This window comes from Chinchilla lanigera, unplaced genomic scaffold (genome assembly GCF_000276665.1).
Source record: "Chinchilla lanigera isolate Chin_1 unplaced genomic scaffold, ChiLan1.0 scaffold00085, whole genome shotgun sequence".
NCBI classification, from domain to species: domain Eukaryota; kingdom Metazoa; phylum Chordata; class Mammalia; order Rodentia; family Chinchillidae; genus Chinchilla; species Chinchilla lanigera.
Window position 1 is genome coordinate 3,060,159 of NW_004955486.1, and position 22,012 is coordinate 3,082,170.

The 22,012-nt window shown below is 44.3% G+C and overlaps 1 protein-coding gene across 1 annotated transcript in view; it reads right to left on the reverse strand.

Moving 5' to 3' along the window:
• Positions 1-22,012, reverse strand: part of Pex14 (peroxisomal biogenesis factor 14) — a 148,696-nt gene that overhangs the window by 79,133 nt on the left and 47,551 nt on the right. The window contains exon 3 of the mRNA XM_005404016.2: positions 11,235-11,319. Within this exon, the coding sequence (XP_005404073.1) occupies positions 11,235-11,319 (85 nt within the window). The remainder of the gene's footprint in view (positions 1-11,234; positions 11,320-22,012) is intronic.

A 22,012-nucleotide genomic window follows, 5' to 3' on the forward strand; every position in this document is an offset into this window, starting at 1 on the left:
GAGGTCAAGGCCAGCCTGAACTGCATAGCGAGAGACCCTGTCTCAAAAAAAAAAAAAGAAAAAGACAGAAAGGAAGGAAGAAGGAGGGAGGGAGAGAGGGGAGGGGCAGAGAGAGAGGGGGAGAGAGAGAGAGAGAGAATGAGAATATAACGTATGCTCATGAACAGTAAAATTACCTACATAAAAACACTGTTGCTTCCGTTCCGTTTCTGTTGCCACCAGGCCAGCTCAAGCCCTCTGCACCGAAGTGCACTCGGCAGGCTGCTCTGTGGAGGGTGGCCGCTGCCAGGCCAAGGCACTTTTAAGTCCACAGCCCAGCATGAACTCGTCTAAGGTTCTGCAGTGCCCTGATGGGTCAGCAAGTGCTGCCGACAGTGCTTCCACCACTGGGCTCCACCACCAGCTCCTCCTTGCCTGTCCCGCCCACTCTGCTTCTCTTCTCCCAGCCCCGCTCACTGCACAAAAGTGCCCCTGCAGGCCTCTCACTAACAGAGCCCCTTCTACTCTCCTCCACCTGTGCCCCTCACCTCTCTCAACGCCAAGCTCAGAGCTGAGCTTTGATCACTCTGTTGAGTGGATATTATAGGCTGAAGACAAAAGAAACCACCTATAAACGCCGGCCTCTAGTAGGTAAAGGGATAAACATTAGTAATTCTGAGACTAGATGTATACTAGGGGCTGAACAAATGAATTGTAGACTTAAAAAATAACTAAGAGGAAAAACTTTTGATACCAGCCACTCGCTGCTTTAGTTACTCTTCATCCCTCAGCCTCTGAGGCTGGCTGGGCTGGCAGGCCTAAGATAAGACCACTGCCCTTGAGGAGACCACAGCGCACAGCGCACTGTACCCCAGGCTCCCCCTTGCCCGGTCCTGCTGTCTACTGCGTGGGAGACTGGCACATCCTGTGGCAGGTCCATCAGTGAGTGCTCAGATCCGTTCTCACCTCCTTCTAATAATCTTCCGGTACCAGGGACAAAAGGTGTTTCAATGTCCCTCGTTATGTGCCTGATGGAACAACACTTCACACAAAAAGTAGTCAATGAAGTCTGACACCCAGCCAATGGCCTAGGACACTAAACTATCCAAATATGCGCGCGCGCACACACACACACACACACACACACACACACACACACACACACAACTAGGCTACCACCAGGCACAACAGCACAAGATTGTAATCTTAGCTACTCCAGAGGCTGAGGCAGGAGAACAAATTAGAAGCTAGCCTGGGCAACTTGGTGAGACCCTGTTTCTAAAGAGAAAGGGCTGCAGATGTGAAAGGGCTGCAGTGATAGATCACTTGCCTAGCACACACAAGGCACCTGGATTCCATTCCCAGCATTGCCAAAACAAATGTAACAGACTAGATACTTCACTTGAAAACAGTTCCTATCCTCCAAGTTTCTGAAGCTTTCCATTTATTTGAATATTTACTCTGAATCAAAAATTAATGACAAGGTGCTCACTTCAGCAGCACATATACTAAAATTGGAACGATACAGAGAAAATTAGCATGGCCCCTGCGCAAGGATGACACACAAATTCGTGAAGCATTCCATATTTCTGAGCACAAATCAACAATCTTATGCTGCACCTCAAGCTTCTAGAAAAAGAAGAAAATCAAACCAAAAGCCCAGAGAAGGCATGAAATTATAAAGCTCAGGGAAGAAAATAATGCAATGGAGAATAAAAAGATGATACAAAGAATTAAAGATGATCCCCAGTACCAAAAAAAAAAAAAAAAAAAAAGAATTAATGAATCAAAGAGTTGGTTCTTTGAAAAAATAAATGAAACTGATAAACCCCTAGCCAACTTTATTTTAAAAAGGAAAGAAAAAACGGAAATACATGCAAAAGGAATGAAAGAGATGAAATCACTACAGATCCTGTACAGAAGATCATCAGTACCTACTCTGAAAATCTTTACTCTCACAGGACGGAAAACACAGAGGAAATGGGACAGATTTCTAGATACATATGAACTACCAAAGCCGAATGAAGAAGATATAAAAATCCTGAATAACCCTATATCAGCAAGCAAAATTGAAAATATAATAAAAAACTTGCCAATGAAGAAAAGCCCAGGACCTGATGGATTTACAGCTGAATTCTACAAGAAATTTAGAGAAGATTTAATGCTAATACTTCTCAAACTCTTTAAGGAAACTGAAAAGGAAGGGATTCTCCCCAACTCATTCCTGGAGGCAAGTATTATCCTGATACCCAAACCAGAGAAAGACCTAACCAAAAAAGAGAACTGCAGGCCAATCTCCCTAATAAATACAGATGCAGAAGTTTTCAATAAAATACTAGCAAACAGAATGCAACAAATCATCAAGAAGATTATACACCATGGCCAAGTGGGATTCATCCCAGGAATGCAGGGTTGGTTCAATATACGCAAATCAATTAATGTAATACACCGTATCAGTAGAGCCAAAGACAAAAATCACATGATCATCTCAATTGATGCAGAAAAAGCTTTTGATAAAGTCCAACACTTATTCATGATTAAAACCTTACAGAAAATTGGCACAGATGGACTTTACCTCAATCTGATAAAAGCCATCTATGACAAACCAACAGCTAACATCATTCTAAACGGTCAAAAACTGAAAGCTTTCCCTTTAAAGTCAGGAACAAGACAAGGACATCCACCGTCACCACCCCTATTCAATATAGTTCTGGAAATATTAGCCAGAGCAATTAGACGAGAGAGAGAAATAAGAGGAATAAGGATAGGAAAAGAAGAAGTGAAATTATCATTATTCGCAGATGACATACTCTACATAGAAGACCCCAAACACTCCACCAAAAGGCTCATAGATTTAATAACCAAATTCAGTAGTGTAGCTGGATACAAAGTCAACACTCAAAAATCAATAGCCATTCTGTACACAAATGACAAGCAGACTGAGAGAGAAATCAGTGAAACCACACCTTTCACAATAGCATCTAAAAAATGAAATCCTTAGGAATCAATCTAACAAAAGAAGTGAAAGATCTATACAGTGAAAATCACAGTACTCTGAAAAAAGAGATTGAAGAGGATTTCAGAAAATGGAAAGATATTCCTTGCTCATGGATAGGAAGAACCAACATTGTGAAAATGGTCATACTCCCAAAATTGTTGTATAGGTTCAATGCAATCCCTATTAAAATTCCACTAGTATACCTCACAGATCTAGAGAAAACAATCCTAAAATTCATCTGGAACCAGAAGAGGCCTAGAATAGCAAAAGCAATCCTGGGAAACAAAGGAAAAGTAGGAGAAAATTAATTGATTTGCATATATTGAACCAACCCTGCATTCCTGGGATGAATCCCACTTGGCCATGGTGTATAATCTTCTTGATGATTTGTTGCATTCTGTTTGCAAGTATTTTATTGAAAACTTCTGCATCTGTATTCATTAGGGAGATTGGCCTGCAGTTCTCTTTTTTGGTTGGGTCTTTCTCTGGTTTGGGTATCAGGATAATACTTGCCTCCAGGAATGAGTTGGGGAGAATTTCTTCCTTTTCAATTTCTTTAAAGAGTTTGAGAAGTATTGGCATTAAATCTTCTCTAAATTTGTTGTAAATTGCTTCTATCTGGTAATCTGAGCAACTTATGTCACGACAACCATCTGCAGTATAACAACCAACGGTGAGTTCCTACAATCTTGCCTAGTGCCACTATGTATTGTCTCTAATGTTCTTTTAAATTATTATTTACTTATTCTCTTTAATGACTTGATCAATCTTCTATTCTTACATCCGGTAATCTGAGCAACTTTGTTGAAGATAACAACATGTAATATAACAACCTCTATGAATTCCTATCATTTGGTTTGAAACCCTGTATCATTTTTAAAGTCCTTCTTTGTGTTGTTTGTATTTTGCTACTGTTCTTTTTTTTGGTACTATTTCCTTTAAAATTAAAAAAAATGAAAAAAAAAATAATGATAAGGTACAGTAGCACACAGCTGCATTCCCAGCTACTCCAGAGGCTGAGGCAGGAAGATTGCTTAAGCCTAGAGTTTGAGATCAGCTCAGGCAATGGAGCAAAACCTTGTCTCAAATAACAGAAACAAAATTAAACTTATAAACCTATATCCAATCACAAAATGAAGGATGGGGGAAATTCTTGTAGAAAGAAAGCATTTTTTCATGTAACCAATAACCAGACTGTCCTCTCAGAGTCCAAATCTGTGTTAAGTGTCAACAGGAATCTGTCTTTGAGCTGGGCATGGTGGCATACGCCTATAATCCCCTCACTCAGGAGGCTGAGGCAGGAGGATCACTATGAGTTTGAGGCCATCCTGGGCTACAAAGTAAGCTCAAGGCCAGCCTGAACTGCATAATGAGACCCTGTCTCAGACAAACAAAAAACTAATCTGTCACTGTCTTTTTTGTACATGTATTATGTTTATATTAAAAACTGTTTTATCCACTTTCTGTGAAACATAATCTGATGAATTTTAGCAAGAGAAATACAGCCTGCTCACCATATGCAAAAGTGCTCTCTTAGCATTCTGTCTTAACACGTGTTCAGCAATGTATATGCAAGGATATTCACCAGGGCATTGTTAGAAACAGGAAAAGAACAGGCACCGACCTCAGTCTCCACAAACTTGGGACTGCTTTAGAAAGAAGTATGATATACACACATATTGGAATACTATGCAGCAATCAAAAGAACGACACAATTCTGTTTGTATCAACATGAAATGGCTGCCAAGCTGCAGCGTCCAATGAAAAGTTAAAGAACAGACATGAGCCAGGCAAGGTATGCACACCTGTAGTTCTAATTAGCTGGGAGGCTGAGGCAGCAAGGATCACAAGTTCAAGACTATCCCGGGCGGCTGAACAAAAACCTGATTCAAATTTTTAAAAAAACTTTTTAAACTTTTAAGTGCTAGGGGTATAGCTCTGTGGTAGAACCCTTGCCTAGCATGTATAGGGCCCTGGGCTCCATCTTTAGTACCACCAAATAATAAAATAAGATAAAATGAAATAAGCTACCACTGTATTTAAAAAGTGTTCGTGTTTCTGTAGAAGGGGTAATAAATATTAATATGCTTTTACATGGCTAGATTATCTCTGGATGACACATAAGAAACTGTTAACCGCAGCATCCTCTGGGAAAGAAATTGGGGTGGAACAGGAATTAAAAGGAATAAGATGTATTTTTTCACTGTTTATCCTTGGCTCTTTGAATTTTTAGAACCATGCATGCGTTCCAAAAAGCAAAAAAAAAAAATCTTAATAGCACTAAGTTACACAAGCACGTCCCTTTTGTCACTTTGCTTTTCTCTGCTGTGTTACTGCGGGCACGTAAATTTAAGAAAGGACTCATTCTTCACTTTCATGGGAAACAGCAAAGCAACTGGTGACCCCAGGAGCGCCCGCCCCAGGCTCTCAGTGGCCCGTCCCCGGCACAAGGGTGGCACATCTCTGGCACAGACGAGCGCAGGAACTGCAAGCTCAGCTGCCCTCTGGATGTGGGGCTATGGCATGTCTATTTCCTGCACTCAGCTGGCCTGGCTGCTTTTGGTCTCATCCTGGATGCTGAGAAAAATCTGCGGAGTTCAAGACAAGTTTGGATAACAAGGGAAGCAGGAAAATTGATAGGGGGGAACCAGTCAGTGTGATGAATAGGCTGAGCCAGAACAGCAGGTGACGGATATGCAGATGCAAGACTGGCAGGGAAGGAAGACGGTCCATGCACAACAGATGGATGGAGATGCTCAATCATCCTCAGGAACAAGCGCGGCTGCCACACAGCTCTGGCTGCTCGGCCTGGGCTCCTCACTCACCTGCGGGACGCAGCCCCCACCCCAGGGGCTCTGGGCACCTGCCTCATGCAGGGTGGAGCCCGGGGAGGAGCAGGAAGTAGGGGGAAAATGCCACTCTACTGCAAGCTGGACTTCAGGCCAAATGCCAGTGGCCTTTTCTTTCTCTTGCCCCCTTCCTCCAGCTCCAAAGCCATACCTACTTTGTCCGTCTGAGCAGCGCCCTCTCCTGAGAAAGACTTTTAGGGCCAGGGTGACCTGTTTTCCCTGGACTGAGGGGCAATACAGGCAGTTCAGTGTAAAACCAGACAGCCTTGGGCAAACTAGGCTCATCGGCCATGCACTTCTTGCCCCCTGGCCTGTTTTCTCTTCCTCTTCAGAGTCAGCGACAGAGATCCTAGACCAGCGATGGCAAATCTTTTAGAGCTTTCAATGATAATGAACAGCCAGCTGTGGCACACGTGTCATAGGTTTGCCACCACTGTCCTTAACCAACCTGTCTGGGTCAAACGTACTGCGGAGTAGAACTCCACGGGTAAGCATACTTGCCTCTCAGGCATCTATGACTAATAGATAAGAAAAACAAAACAAGAAAGAACTCACTCTACTCCTTTCTTTCTCAGAATGGGTATATCTTTTACGCCCATGATAAACTGGGCCTCACAGTGCTCACCCGTAATCAGTACTCTAGGAGGCTGAGGCAGTAGGATAGCAACTTAGCCCAGACAATTTAGCAATTAAGCAAAACCCTGTCTCAAAATGTAGACTGCAAAAGGGATAGGGATGTCGTAGCTGAGAATCAAGACCCTGGGTTCAATCCCTAGTATCAAAAAAAAAGGTGCACAGTATACCAGGTCCAGTCACTCCCACAAACACAGAAATAAATCTAAACCTTGAAGCCATAATCCATGTCTCGTTAACAAAGACTCAGAAGGGCCAGACAGCCCCTCACAGGGCCAGCGCTACTCCTTCCAGCCCAGCCACAGGAATGCCGGGGAGGAGGAAACGGCCTCCGTCCAGCAAGGGGTGGCTCTGGCAAGATGTGCGCCCCTGCCCCAAGCTAGCTGGACCCCAGCCCCAGGAACAAAAGCTTTGTAAGAAGACTTCTGGCTTCACTAAGACACATTAAAGAATTAATTAGAAAGTAAAGCTGAGGGAGAAAATTAATTTTAGAAACACAGAGGTTACTTTTTTCTTCCTAGAGATGGGGGAGGAAACAGTTATTTTCGTTTTTATCCTGGGGGCACAAGCTGGGAGCTGTCCAGTCGATAACCTGGCCATCAGAACAAGGTTTGTAATTAAAAGGTCAGTGACCTGGAAAGCCAGGGCCCCACTCCCAGAGCTTCTCAGTAATGATGGAGCTATTAAATTAAGACTGTTATGAAATCAATGCTAAAAAAGCTTTCATGGTAACGAGATCCCATTCAAGGACATGCAAACTACCTCATGAAATGGATGTAAATGATAAAAAAAAGAAAAGTAATAAAAGAGAGTTAAATTGAAATCTGTGTAAGAATTTACTCCCCCTTAAACTACTCGGGTGAGAGAAGCCCTTCACCTCTACCCCAATCCCAAGGCTGTGCCCACTGGACTTCTTCCTCAGGTTCAGTTCCAGCGAGGAGGCAGTTTTGCTACAGGGCTCCGCTTCCAGGAACGGAGAAGAAAATGGAGATCCAGTTGCACCTTTTAGAATGAGAAAGTAGCCATGTGTTTTATTTAGTTTTCCTCTTTTCCAGCCCTACCCCCCCACCCATGACTATTTATTAGATGAAACAGAAAACAGTCCTTTACTTATATACTTCAGAACAGCACAGTAAGTAGAAGTGTCAGCCAGCCCCACCCCGGCCCACTCTACAGGATTATGCGGAAAAACACGTGACATTCATCTTTTTCTAGAAGCCTGCTTTGCAACAGATACTTTAGGAGCAGTCAACAGACAACTCTGTCCCTGCCCCACCTCATCCTCCTTCTGCCCGCGAACAGCATCACTTTTACCAGCTTGTCCTCAGCCTGCTAAACATGTTTCGAAGCAGACTGCGTCCCACACTTTGTGGTTGGCTAAGGTGTCAAATCAACCTAAGTCTACTGACAATTTCCAAGCCTCTAACTTTCTGTGTTGATTCCGCTGCTGTTTTTAAGTTACTCTAGCCTGCTGGATTGCAGCCTGATTACAGCCCCAGATACGATGCCTGCCTGGCAAGAACTGCTTCTATATATAGACCGGTTCTATGAGGGCTTAAACCCCACACACAGGCCAATCATCGTCGTGTGTGGCTGACTCCGCAGTTGACGGGTCCTCTGCAGAATCAAGTGCTTGGAAGGAAAACAAAAACATTCATCTGAATACTCTGAAGGTGAACAGCTGCTTTTCTCTTTCATCCAAAAAATTCCCGATAAAAGGAAGAAATGCTGTAAATTACATGAAATGGCAGTACAAACTTCAAAGAAAATTATAAATGATTCTAATAACTTCATGTTTCTCATTAATGACTCCATATTCAGACTTTAAAGCATCCAAAAGAGATCTCAAAACAAAACCCCTGAAAACCTAAACAAGGCAGACCTTTGCAAATCACTGCCCTCCCGCCCAGCTCCACTCCCTACCCCCCCACCCCACTCCATCAGCGAGCACAACACTTAACCTGTCAGGAACAGGCAGGATGCAGCCCCTGCTCCAGGCTGCGGTTTCACAATAAAACAAACTCAGCTGATGCGCCTAAAGTAACCCTCATTTTCCACTGAACTGACATGCACTACAGGGACCTCAATTTCTATATTAAATATTAAATAATATTAAAAGAAAAACAAAATTGGATTTCCCTTTTCAGGAAAGAGATGTTTATTAAAAAAAAAAAGAAAGTCAAGATTATAATTCAAGTCAGTGCTCTACTGCAATTCCCTGAAGTGACACTTGCTAGGAAAAGCCAAGGCGACAGTAGCTGGGAGCTCTCCCCAAACCAGAGCCTCAAACCCCACGCCTTGGACGATCCTGCAGGGAGCCTGGGAGTGCGGACGCCAGAACCCGATCGCTCCGCCTACAGCAGGCCCGCGCTCTTCCCCTCTCCTTCCTCAGCCACCAGTAGGGACAGCAAAGGTGCTCCTTGCTCAGCCACCATCAGAGACAGTGCCAAGCTGCGTAATCGCGCAAGCCTGACCCAAGCAACAGCGGAAATTTAGAAAATGAAGTTTAAATCCACGAAGGGGCTTTTCTTCCCCAGGCGCCCATCAAACCTTGGAATTCTCTGCCCAGAAAAGGTCCTGCCAGAACTTACTCTACTGGGATTCAACTCGGAAATGGATAATTACTGACTGAAGCAGCATTTTAAAAGATAATGGAGATGGCTGATTAGCCTCAGAGATTCCGGGTTTAAGTACAGGGGCAAACTCGGGTGGTTGTCTTTAGAGCAAGAAGGGTAGGGTAGCTTCCCACATTTCTTAGCACCCAAAATTCTAAAAACACTAAGCCACGTTAGGGGCCTACTCTACCAACAAATACACATTCGGGCCCTTGCTCACACTCCACCCTCTCAGCGGCAGCTGGCATCCATCCGCCCTTCTTAAAATCAAACCCGCCCTGCACCCACCTGGCACCTTCAGCCCCTCGTTCCCTGCTTTCCGCGTCCCCGCAGCACTTGTCAGCACACAGACCACACTCTCAACTTTTCCACTTGGCTATACCTGCCTCCCCCACTAGAACGGATGCTCTCTGAGGACAGGGACTTTGTCTGGCCTATTCCTGGCAAATCCCCCGTGGGAAGAAGCGGGGTGGCACGGGGTTACACGCTCACTCTTGGGTGAACTGATTCATCAGTTTGTTTTTTTAGGAGCAGCAAATAATAATTGCGCAGAAGAGTTTCCTCTATAGTAATTATGAGCCAAGTGACTCAAAAGAAGTATTACTTGGTCCAGAGTTTCTCTCTCTTTTTTCTCTCCCTCTCCCAGTCAGGGATTTATTAAAATTAAACAGATTAGATGGAGCTCCTGATACTAAAACTGCTCAGCAAAGGCTGCGGTGGGGAAGTGCCGAGCAAACACCAGAGACATTTGTCTCTAAATTGCTCTAAATACCTTCTGCAAATGAAATTCTAACCCAGCTGCGTTTGAGAGAAAATGAGGACTAACTGGTCATTGTCGGTGGAAGAGAAGATCAGACAGTTATAATATTGCACAATACACTGGGCTAAGGATCTCTCGGCAACCATAGATTTTGTCTCAGGTTACCCCGGGTAATCAGCTCAGCTTTTAGGCTCAGCTTTCCCCCGCTTCGATGCTTTGATGAGAGAGCTCAACTCCCTAAGCTTTTATGATTAATGACTCCCCATAGGTACACATATTTCAAGGAAAAACTCTTTTATGGCATGATGCTCGCGGAATGGAGAGGCCAGCCAACACACTCCAAATTTTAATAATCTCCTAATGATGGGGGGGGTGGGCCAAGGCAGCCAGCCGAGCACACAGTGCCCCTCACCAACTCTGTCACAGAGACCGGCCTTGGGGCTGCTGTGAAGCAGCTGCCTGCGAATGAAATGCTCGGGCGCCTGTGCCCAAACACTGGGGGCGCGGCCCGGGAGGCGCAGGTGCAGGGACCGGCACGCCCTGGCAGCAGTCCTGCAGGGCAGCGCAAGTGCACCCAAAACCACCACCACCCTCCCAACCCAAAGTGATGGAAACACCGGAATTTTGAGGCCAACATTCCAGTTTTTATGGAAAAAAAGAATTCTGTTTTCAGGAAAAGACCCACTCCCATGTAATATAAAGGCCTTTAAAAAACTTCCTAGATTTCTACAAAACTAAAGAGTTCCAAGAATAAAAAGTCCAGTTTCTTTTTTGGTTGGTTAATTGTTTTCATTTCACACACAAAAAGAAAAAGTCCTAAATTCCAACGGAACTAGAATAGACTGTGTCTGCCTCAGACATTGCGTTTGTCGGGATCATTTTATCCATGCTTACAGAAACACCATAAAACCAGCAATTTACCACTTCAATCTGTAAATCAGACCAGCCTCAGGCTTGACCTTAACCTGACCTTGTTTAGTCACCTCACTTCCCTCTTCCTTTGCATCTTTCTTCCTCATTCTTCACTGAAGCAGGCGGCCTCCTTGCCTAGAGCCAGTCATTCTGCAGCTAGAATCAGTGACAGAGGAAAGGACCAGAAAGCAGAAGTCCTCCACACTCCTAGCCAGGGGACATTGTTGCTACTGAACACTGCTTTTGCGATGATGCCCTTGGCCTTCTAGAAGGTGCTTAATTACCTGAATAGTGTGACTTCTCCGCTCTGTTGTTGAACGGGAAACCTGCACTCTGGATCTGGGGATGGGGTGTCATCAGTACCCAGCCCCACAAGCGCACACCAGTATACAGCAGTGGGAGTGCTTGCTGCAGTCAGCGCCTGCCTTCTGCTCTGTGGCTTCCCCCTCCCAGTCCCAGCCCCGCTGTGCAGTCGTGAGAACCTGTACCTTTCTTCTTAAGGAACGCTCTCCTGGTCGCAAGTGGGCTCTGGCGGACCCGGGAATTCTGTAGAAACTTCACTGCTGTGGCAATCTGGTGGGCGAGATAAAACAGAAGAGTAAGCTTCAACAGTCTCAATTTCAAGATGAAAAATCCTATGAGTTCCCTGGGCCCTAGACACAAGTGTACACTATGGTCAAGTGTTTCGCTGTTCCTTAAATTTCCTATCTACCTAAATGCAAGACCAGATTACTTGCCTGTCTTCAGTGGCTTTTGGTTTTGACTCCTCTACCTGAGTCAATCAAATCTAATGCCTGAAACTGAGCTTTGCAGACCTGCAAGGAGCTTCTCCTATCTCGTCTGTTTGAGCTGCTTCTTGAGCCACGCTCATGTAGTCAGCACCCTTGTGCCGCGTATGCCTTCTTCCTGGCAGCCTCCTTTTCCTGCCTCGGCCGTCTACATACACACGCTCCTCAGTACAGCTCTTTTATAGGCAGTTCCGACTCCCTGGAACCTTCCTTACATAAGCAAGCCATCCCCGATCTCCCCATTCTCTTCAACTCCTCAATGTTGTACTTGTACCATATAATTGAAGGCATAATTATACTGTCTTCTAATGTGCAGGCAGCCTCCCCAACTACCCTGCATGAAACTGAGGGGACGAGACCGTGTTCCCGCAGAGCCTGGCAAAGTGCTGAGCATCTAGGGACTACAAAAAGGGAATGTATAAGAGACAACACACGTGGCCGGTCACAACAGTCTCTCCCATGAGTAGAGCTGAATCCAAAGAGTCTTCACAGGTAAAAGTTGGGAGCTCCCTGATATAAGCTGACAGACTGACAGATCATCTACCTATCTTTGGTAATGAATATTATTTAATGAAATCTTCGTATCTACATATAAGCCAAGGAGGGGATAGAAGGGAAGCTGGTAAAAGCATTAACCCCCACATCACTCGGTACATGCAAGGCCTGGATTCACACACTGCCTGTCTGCTCCCCACCACAGATACTGTGCTTACTAACAGGAAGTGCCAACCTGCCTCGGGTAGGAAAGGGACTCTTCTGAATAAGCGGCACTATTCACAACACCACATCCAAAAGACCTGTGTCATCTCCTATTGCAGGCCCTGCTGCTGCAAACAAACATTGCTGGACCTGCCACCCAAGTGACACACCAGTGCTCCTGAGAGCCACGCCCAGCTCCAACACCACGAACAGCACGGACCGCCAACACGAACTACAGTGACAACCAACCATCCTGGGCTAAAGAAAACTCAGCCTGGAGCTTCTAGAACCCCAAGACGGCAAGTCACACCCCTAGTTCCTCAACCCGATCACCTCAGGTTGCGCCAAACACCGAGAAAAGTTGAACAATTATCTAGAACACCGATGTGTTTTGATAAAGAGATGGAGGGGTGAGAGATAGAAAAGGGACGAGCAGAGGAGGGAAATGAAGGAGAAGGCAAGAGGAGACAAAACATAAGGGGGCAAGAAAGTAAATTTAAAAAAGAAGCAGCAAATAAAACCCAAAGGGAGAGAGGCACAGGTTCCGGAAAGGGAAGGGAAACGAGGTACACACTCGAGTCCCGTGGGTTCAACACCGATCTGCACTGCTCGGATGGTTCTGGGATAATTGCTCTTCACCGGGAGGAAAAATGCACCTCCAACACTCTAGGAAATGACAGTACTGGTGCCATGCGGCAGTCTCTGAGGCTGTGATGTGTGCGCCAGGTGTGGGAGGAAATGCGGATGAACAGGTCTTAGGCGGGAGACGCAAAGAGCACAGCTCCTATCATTCACCCACAGAAAAAAGAAGCCTTTCCCGCATCCTTCCAAAATTTCCCATGACAGAGAAAGAAAACAAAATCCCACCACTAAAATGCACAGGTTTCACCTTGCTTTTTTAATATAGTCCTTGGTATATGCATTTCTGGTCAGAGAGCAAAGTTCTGATGGGTTTAATGGTGCACTCAATGCAGTGCTTGGCGCATTCCATCAATTTTTTTTTTTTAAAAATTGCATCTCTTATTTCTTTAAATACATTAATCAGCCTAGTGTAGGCAAAACGGATCCATCGGACAATGCAATAAACATGAATTATCATCTATCCAACACGCATAATGGCTTAAAAATACATAATAGCAGGTGTAGTTTAAATGATTAGTTATTACACCTGTGGTGGGTCTGATTCAATTGGGAAAAATCATCTTTAATAGGTTAAAAGGTTTAGATCACCATGCTTTCCTTAAAGTGGCTGCAGAGAGGGAATGATGGAGTGCTCTGTCATTAGTAATTCATTTAAGAAAAACGTGGGGGATATAGCAAAGAACAGCATAAACGAGCGAATCCAATTTAAACATCAGGTAAAGTAGAAAACACCTTTTAAAAAAGCAAGATAAATGAATTTGGAAGGGAGATGAAATTGACGTATTTATTTTAACGGGAATTTGACAAAGTCCCGGCATACTTCAAACTTGCAAAAATATGAACAATTTCTTTTAAAGTTTCCATTCACTAATTTCAAGTCATATAAAATGATACTGCCAAACACCTACATAAAGTGTATCTGGGGCTTGTTTATGTTCCTCTTGATCTTTGTCTGAAAATGCAGGCGACAGGCAAATCACATATTTAACAGCATTGATATCACTACTCGAGATGCAAAAATATAAAGCACCCAAACTAACAGCCTCCACATAATGTGCTGAATAAGAAAGACACTCAGATAAGCGGCTACATGTAAGTGTGAACCTATGAAAACCTTTCTCCTCCTTCCACTAATTATTCTTCCAGCTACTCCTCACTTTTCTCCTCCCTCCCCACAGACACTGGCCCTACAATGGAAGGGGGGGAGGGCCTGTCCAACCTACAGTTTTATAGCCCTATGATTCATACATCGACAGTAAAAGATTTCCCAAAACTCCTTCCCCATAATGCACAGATCTTCGCCCACTGAATAACTGACAGGGCACCCGCTTTGGGCCTTTCACCCACCTATTCCTGGACACTTTTCATTAACTTCATGAAGCAATTCAACTGACTTTCCTCTGCAGAGGTCCAACACACACAACACGCTTTTGTTGGATTCAATGATGGGGTGCTACAGCCTGTCTTGTGTTATCATTTGATTTTCTAATTAGAAGATGAATGTGACTATTCATGGGTTATATTTGTGCCCCACTAAATTACATAAATTCAGGCCAAATCTTCCGCCTCAATGTCAAAGATGTAAAACGGAGACAGGAACTTTATTGCACAAGTTGTGGGAGTGCAGCAAGCCAGGGAAAATTCTGGCGCAAGGCTCCTGATGCCGTTGTTGAGCCACTCGCTGAGGAGTCCATGATAAATATGGAATTGCCTTTCCTCTCCCCTCCTCCTGCACTGATTGAGCTCTTAATGAGTGAACCTCAAATTACCAGTAGCTAGTTTAATAAAAATACAGGTGACAAACTCAGAAGAAAACAGAAGCAAAGTTTCTCACTCTCCTTAATCCCTCTGGCCCCATCATCTATCTTCCTGCCCACCCCAGGCAAAATAAAACAACCCTGCCACCATCAACTCCACAATTTTAGGGAAATTTGGTAATTTTTACAGGTTATCACACTTACAGGCAGAGGAAAAACCAAGGTGCAAAAGGAGAGTAGTGCATTCCTTGCCGTCTCATAATCTAACTATAGTTATGCTGAGACTCTGGCAGCAACTCAGAAAAAAGAGCGGGGACTTCAGGTTGAAAAACACCTTTGGATCCAAGATGATTGGCCAGTTGAGAGAGATTTGTGTTTGAGAGACCAGGATTTGTAACTGTATAAATCAATGGAGTACAGTGTATTCAGGGGTTATCTGCTGTGAACTACGCGCTGTTAACTGCATTGTGTGGGGTAAGTAATCCCTAGTGGGAAGAATCCAGGTTTCTGACAGTCTTCACTGAAGAGACGCTTCCTATGTATTTTCCATTCTCCTACAAAAGACCTGCACGCTGTAATCTTCAGAGTGCACACTTCATTTTCTGTGTGAGGGGGACGGGAGAACAGAGCCCGCCTAATAATGAACCTGGGGTTTGAGGGAGCCTTAGCACTTTGCACCTGACATGTAAACCTGATGCATTGTCTCCGGTGACACCTATTTGGAATGCCACCAATTCCAGCACTCCTGTGTACTATATACACATCTATCTCCTAGAATGTGAGCATTCATTAGCCATTTTAAAATATTAAAAATATTCAAAAATTAATGATACTAACAACCAAAGCCAAGTCCTTTTTATCCCAGAGTGATCTCAACTAGAGGGCAAGGGGAAATGGCCAGAATGTGGGCCCGAAACCCCACTCCAGCGCTGCTGCTATGCGCTGCTCAGAAGATTAAATTGCCTGTGAAAGGCTCCTCCGCTGCTGCTCTAAAGTAGATACCCAGAATCCTGTTAACAAGCGTTAGACCAAAGCCAACTCAAGTTTTAACAAGGGCTGACTTTAAAAGCCAGGCAGTGCTGTGAAGGAAAGAACTGTCTTGAAGCAGAAATGCTGCCTTTTAGTAAGAAATCAGTACTCTGTCAGGAGTTCCCTGACAAATATGGTCATCGGTGGCACAAGGAAATAGTTGCAAAGCAGCTGTTAATCAGAGAAACACATCCTAGAACGCTGATGCTAGCACTCGTGAAAAAATGCAACGGGCTAATTATGAAGCTATATATCTCACTAAAGAGGCCACGTTCCCTGAGATTCCAGGCAGAGCACTCTCGGATCCAGGGTCCTAGGACAACATAATTCTGACTCTCTACAGCCGGAGTCCTCTCTGATCTACCAGTCACAAGCCAGGGTGTTCCGTTTCTCTCTCAATTCTACACACTCTCTAGCTAGGGCACACTCTGGGAGGGAGGGACGGAAGCAGGGCAGCCACAAGCCACATTCCAAGATGCTGCAGGAATATATCCAGGTGACAGACCCTACACCAGAGTAGGAGAAAAATCCATGAGCATGGGAAAGAAAGGAAACACGGGAGTCACACGCAAATGTGGCAGGAGGGCAGATGTGTCTGACAGTCAACAGAGGAGCACTGATCCCCACGCCAAGATGGAAAGAAAGAATAAAGAACAGCAGCAAGAAACGCAACATTAGAGAGGTCTGTGTTTGAAATCTCAGAGGGAGGAAGGGAGCTTCCAGAAGGCTGCCCTCAGAGCATGAAATCCAACTCAGGGAAGCCAAGGGTCTCCGAGTCAGGTAAGAAGGGAAAGTTAATATGCAGAGGAAGGCTCCGTCAGCCAAAATTCAATACAATCCTCTGCAAGGACAAGGAGGAATCGGCTCCCCGAAACCAGACTAGTGGGAGTGGGGTAGCGGGAGGGGGCCCAGCACGCTTGGAGCAAAACCACTGGCATGGCAAGAGGGGAATAACCTTGAGGTGGACGGGCAGCTCCAGCAGCCGAGCACAGAGCCAAAGTGCCCCCTAGCCGGAGCCGGCGGAGACACAGGCCACAGGCGGCCGCTCCGCTAACTCACGCAGCCCAAATTAAGTGTTTTCACTCAGGGAAAATGAAATGTTTTGCAAGATGAAACAGAATGAAAATTGAGGTTTTAGGTAATTACTAGTTGGCATTTACATATCACCGGCTGGTTCAACACCTATTCATTTTCCTCTTTTATTTTCAATTTTTTAAAATTGCTCATTAAAAATGAACAGATGACAGTGACAGGATTTTTTTTGTACTCTTTCTCCCTCTCTGAGGGTTACAAAATCAAGAGGTACCTTTTTAGTCCATTTACCTGCAATTAACACACACATAGAAGTATGTTCCATTTAGATTAAGGAGGAAAAGGAGAAGGGAATATCCACAAAAAATACAACTTCAAAAGAAGACCGTGAGTTGCACTGAGCTAGCCCTGCACCTGGGAGGACTGAGCTCCAGAGCTCCGGCGCTGGAGGAGTTAAAGGAAAGAGCCTCTCTTTCAACTGGAATTTCCTGGTTTTGGTTATTGTGTCCTTCCCATTGTTGATCTGGGTTACAACCCTATACTAATTAAGCCTGTGGGCCCTAATTTCCTTTGTTTTACTTTCCTCTGTCCTCTTGTTTTTCACATTAAAGAAATAAAATACCTCTGGTAGAAGCTCACAAAGAGTTGACATGATAGAACATAATATATTTTAGGGTCTATTGTGTAAATCTGTATTTAGGGAATTCTAAAGCATGCATTATTGACCCTACTCTCTCTTAAAACACGCTGGTAGATGAAGTAAAAGCCTTTATGAAAAGTGGCAACTTCACATGTGCAAAAACTACCTTTCAAAGTGAAATATCGCCGCCGTCTGAATTTTTTTCCTTGGCCCTAGTTAAAAATATTGCATGAATGGCTTGCCAGAATGTTATTGTTTTGTTATTTTACTGAAGTAGTTCTTCCAGAAATGTATGTGGAAATAAAAAGCATCTTAAACCATTGTGCACTAACAGCAGGTAATGGTAATCTTGAGGGTGACTTTGGGAAGATTTTCCTGTCCAGCCAAGGGCTCTGGGTACCACCTTCCAGCCCAAACAGAGCGGCAGAGCTTGTGGCTGCGCTGCAGACGCTGCACTCAACTGTGACTTTGCTGCAGAAAGAGCTGAAGAATACATGCTTGCCGGAGAGGAAATGAAAACACTTGCTTGTGGGTTGAGAAGATCAAAGTTCCTTTTTAGGAAAGGTTGAGAAGGAAAAGATTTTCTCCTTCAGGGAGGAAGAAAAGCAAATTTAAATGCCTTGTCCCCATGCATCCCAACCTGAATTTAGATAGCAGCCCCTCTAATTTTTGATTCAACCAACAAAGCAGTTACCCAAAGAGGGGAGAAAAAAAGGATGACATTTGCCTTTTCCTTGGCTTTGAAATCCAACTGGCAGCAAATTGTTTGAAGTCCTGTTTAGAGAAGAAACTGTAATAGCCTCCATACTGAAAAGAGGAGGAAAATGCCATTATACACGGATCACAGTAGCAGTGACCTCAGCGGAGAAGGCAAACGAGCTGGCTGCAAGCCGGAGGTTCGGCCAGCGTGCCAGGAACAGAAATGGAAGGCTTATGTGCCAGAGTTGAGTGGCAAGAATTGGGTGCTCGGTCCCGGGAGGTAAAAAAACAAGGCAAGAAGCTCAATTTCTTCGCCCACTGCCTCTCCACAGCTCTGTGACTGTTCCTTCTTGCAGTCTGCCTTGGTTTTATTTTCAATATTCCTCTAATTTCCCTGCACTGTTAAAGCAGCACTGGGCTTCGTGTTGTAAAATTAATGAAGGTGTCGAGCTGTTGAGTTGAATCACTCCAAAGGAATGTAATGACTCAGTGTCCAAGATGCTCCCTAGGAGAACTGTGAGCTCACACGGTGACGGTGGCTGGTGACTCCAGCGCTAAAAATATGTAGCACACAGTCCCCAGGACCTTCCTAATGATACCACTGCCTCTGACTCCCAGGCTCTTCCTCTCCGCCACTGGCTGAATGTTATGCCTTCTAAAAGTTACTTCTCGCTGGGCGTGGTGGCACACGCCTGTAATCCCAGCACTTGGGAGGCTAAGGCAGGAGAATCGTTGCAAGTTCGAGACCAGCCTGGGCTACAAAGCGAGCTCAAGGCCAGCCTGAACTGCATACTGAGACCCTGTCTCAAAGAAAAGACCAAAAAAATAAAAAAATAAAATAAATAAATAAATAAAAGTTACTTCTCTACTCCAGGACCTCCAGGTGCTCAGCAGACGCGGCCCCGCTTCAGTTCCCACTCTTTTTGAAGTCTCAGCCAGAGGGAGACTGTGGAAGCTCTCTCTAGTCATGCACGGTTGAGCTGTGTGATGATTTAGAAGAGGAGGGAAAACTGTTGTGTTCTAGACAGCAGCAAGTTCAAGCATTAAGTCATCACTGAGGTTAGACACGGAAGAGATAGCTACCAGGTGGTGGGGGGCAGGCTCCCCACTCTTTAGGGCCAGAGAGCTTCTGTTTGGAGGGCAAGATGGGTTCCTGGATTCCAAAGAAGGTTACCTCTGGACAAGAGATTCTGTCTACTGATACCCACATGCAGCACAAAATTAAAACCTTCAAGAAGCCACTAATTGGCCCTCCTGCCAGATATCCTATAAGAAAAATGGAGAAAGACTGACTGTTATCAAACAGATTTGAATTTTAAGAAGAACCAGCCAGGCAGATGCGGGCGTATTTGTAACCCCAGTACTTAGGGAGGCTGAGGTAGGAGGACTGCAAGTTTGAGTTCCACCTAGACAACTTAGTGAGACCCTGTGTCAAAATTAAAAATAAAAATAAAAATAAAAAGGGCTAGGGACATAGCTGAGCGGTAAAATGCCCATGTTCAATCCCTAGTACCACAAGAAAACAAAAAAACAAGCGGTCATAGCCAGTCACAGCTTAGAAATAGTTCAAATTCAAAAGACAGCAAGAAAAGAACTTGAAATAACAAGTGTGGGTAGCTAAAGATCAGCTTTAGCTCCACCAGGAAATAGAGGAAAATAAACAATTTAAGTCTGCTATTAACAGAAGACCACCAAGTCCTTGTTCCTGCTATTATTTGAGATTATTTATTTTATGGCATAAGGGAAAAAATAGAAGTAGGAGTTCCAAAAGTATGATTCATAATAGAGTAGGTTGGCCGATTTAAAAATCTTCAAATTGACAGTACGATGATAGGGATTGGAAACTTACTATTTGAATGGCCAAGGGCAATCAGTTCCTCAGGAGGGAAAGTCACTCTCCTCAGCAAGCAGGACAATCAGCAGAACCTGCTCTGACAGTAAGTGGGGTGATAGACACCAGATGTACCTCACAACCCTTGAAACAAGTTGGTGGCCTCTGGGGCAGATAAAGAAGTGTCAGAATGTCTACGTATTTTTCAGAAGCACTGAGTGAAGTTGGGGTTATGGAACTGATTTTCATACCTGCTGTCAGATCTGCACCCACAGAGTGCATCTGTACTACCAAGGTGCAAATCCAGAAGAAAAACTTCCGAGATACCGGTGCAGCAGCTCCTCTGATAAACCTCAGTTTGGAAATTTTCAGCTCAGCAAGGAAATCTATCACACATAGAAATAGTCTTCCTGGCTTTGAACCATTCAGCATCCTTTCACTAAACTCCATAACACTCCTGGTATTCACAACCACTGCTTCCAATAAACAAACATGGGCTTTCAAAAGTAAATGATTCCAGCAAGGCCTACCAGGCACCAGTGCCATCTTGGCCATGCCACCAATGATGGGAGGATGCCAAGGAGTCTTTATGCCACTGCCTGATCCTCTTACCAACCATGGTAATCTAGAAGATGCCAAATGAGCACGTTGTGCACTTAAAGTAATACAAAATTTCCCCAATTCTCACCATTAAGCAAATCAGTTCTAGTCTACGTTATCCTCCTCCGAATCAAGGAAATTCATTTCAAATTCCTTCCAGCTCTGTGTCGGGGACAGAGAAAGAAGTTCACTTTTTTTTTTTTTTTTTTGGTTTTTGTCCGGTACCGGGAACGGAACTCACAACCTTGCGCTTGCCAGGCAGGCGCTTTTGCCGCTGAGCTAAATCCCCAGCCCCAGAAGTTCACTTTTGATATCTGGAACTACCATCCTGCTCTGTGACCTTCTTGATTCCCTCAGACCCCATTCACAGGGTGAGGTATTTAGAAATTACAAAAATCTCTAAATGTCCTCAATTTAGCACAAGGTTCCTGAGACATTGCTCATGGTTTTCTGTTCGCTGTCCTTTCTCCCTCTTCTTGCCTGTTTAAACACATGGACATGGAGTTATTAACTTTTACAGGAAAGACAAATAAAATAATGTCGAAGCAAGAACGCGGTGATGTCAGGCTGCAGCTAGCACCACTCATCTGTGGGAATCTGATTAGCGCTCGAGTGGCAGAACTACCTGGAAGAGTGCTCACAATCAAATAAAAAAATGATACCAAAACATTAACCTGATGGCTAAAAACTCTACATTTAAACAGTTAAAGTAATAAAGGAGCTTTTATTGAGTATTTTTTATATTTCATTATGCCCCAAATTGACGAGGACTCCCGGATACATTTTCTAGACTTTTGGTTCCTCAAATCAAATGCTCTCTTGGACATTTTTTTTTTTTTTTTTAGCTGAAAGGAAACGGTATTTCTTGTAAATTTGAATGAAAAGATTAAAGCTTCTCCTACAATATCGACATCAGCCTTGAGTGCAAACACAGCCAAACACTGTCACAAACAGAAGCAGTTTGTTGGTTTATGTACTTTAATTTTGACCCTTTTCATAAGCCGTGGGTTTTTTTAACCTTACACAAATACCGACATTTCCACATTTGCACACATTATGTTCAGAAGCTGTAAGGAAGAGAACTGAGGTGGGAGAGAAAGCAGCTGGGTCTCAAGAAACCTAAGCCCGGAGTCCTACCTCAACACTAAGATGCCAGCAAACCCAGCCTCTCCCACCCCCGCTCTGTGCATCAGATCCTTTCATTTCTCTAAAATAAGGGCTTAATGCTGGGTGTGGTGACACATGCCCCCCCCCCCGTTTTACTAATAATATTATTTAAATAAGACACAAGAACTTCTATACTGAAAAAATACAAAACATTGTATGATAACTCAAATACTGTCCAGCACAGTACATAAAATTAAACAGTACAACTATATAGAAAATTTAGCTAGGCGTGGTGATGCATGCCTGTAATTCCAGTACTTGGGAGGCTGAGGTAGGAGGATTGTTACAAGTTTTAGACCAGCCTGGGCTATCAAGTGAGCTCAAGCCCAGCCTGAACTGCATAGCAAGACCCTCTCTCAAAAAGACAAAAAAAGAAAAGCAA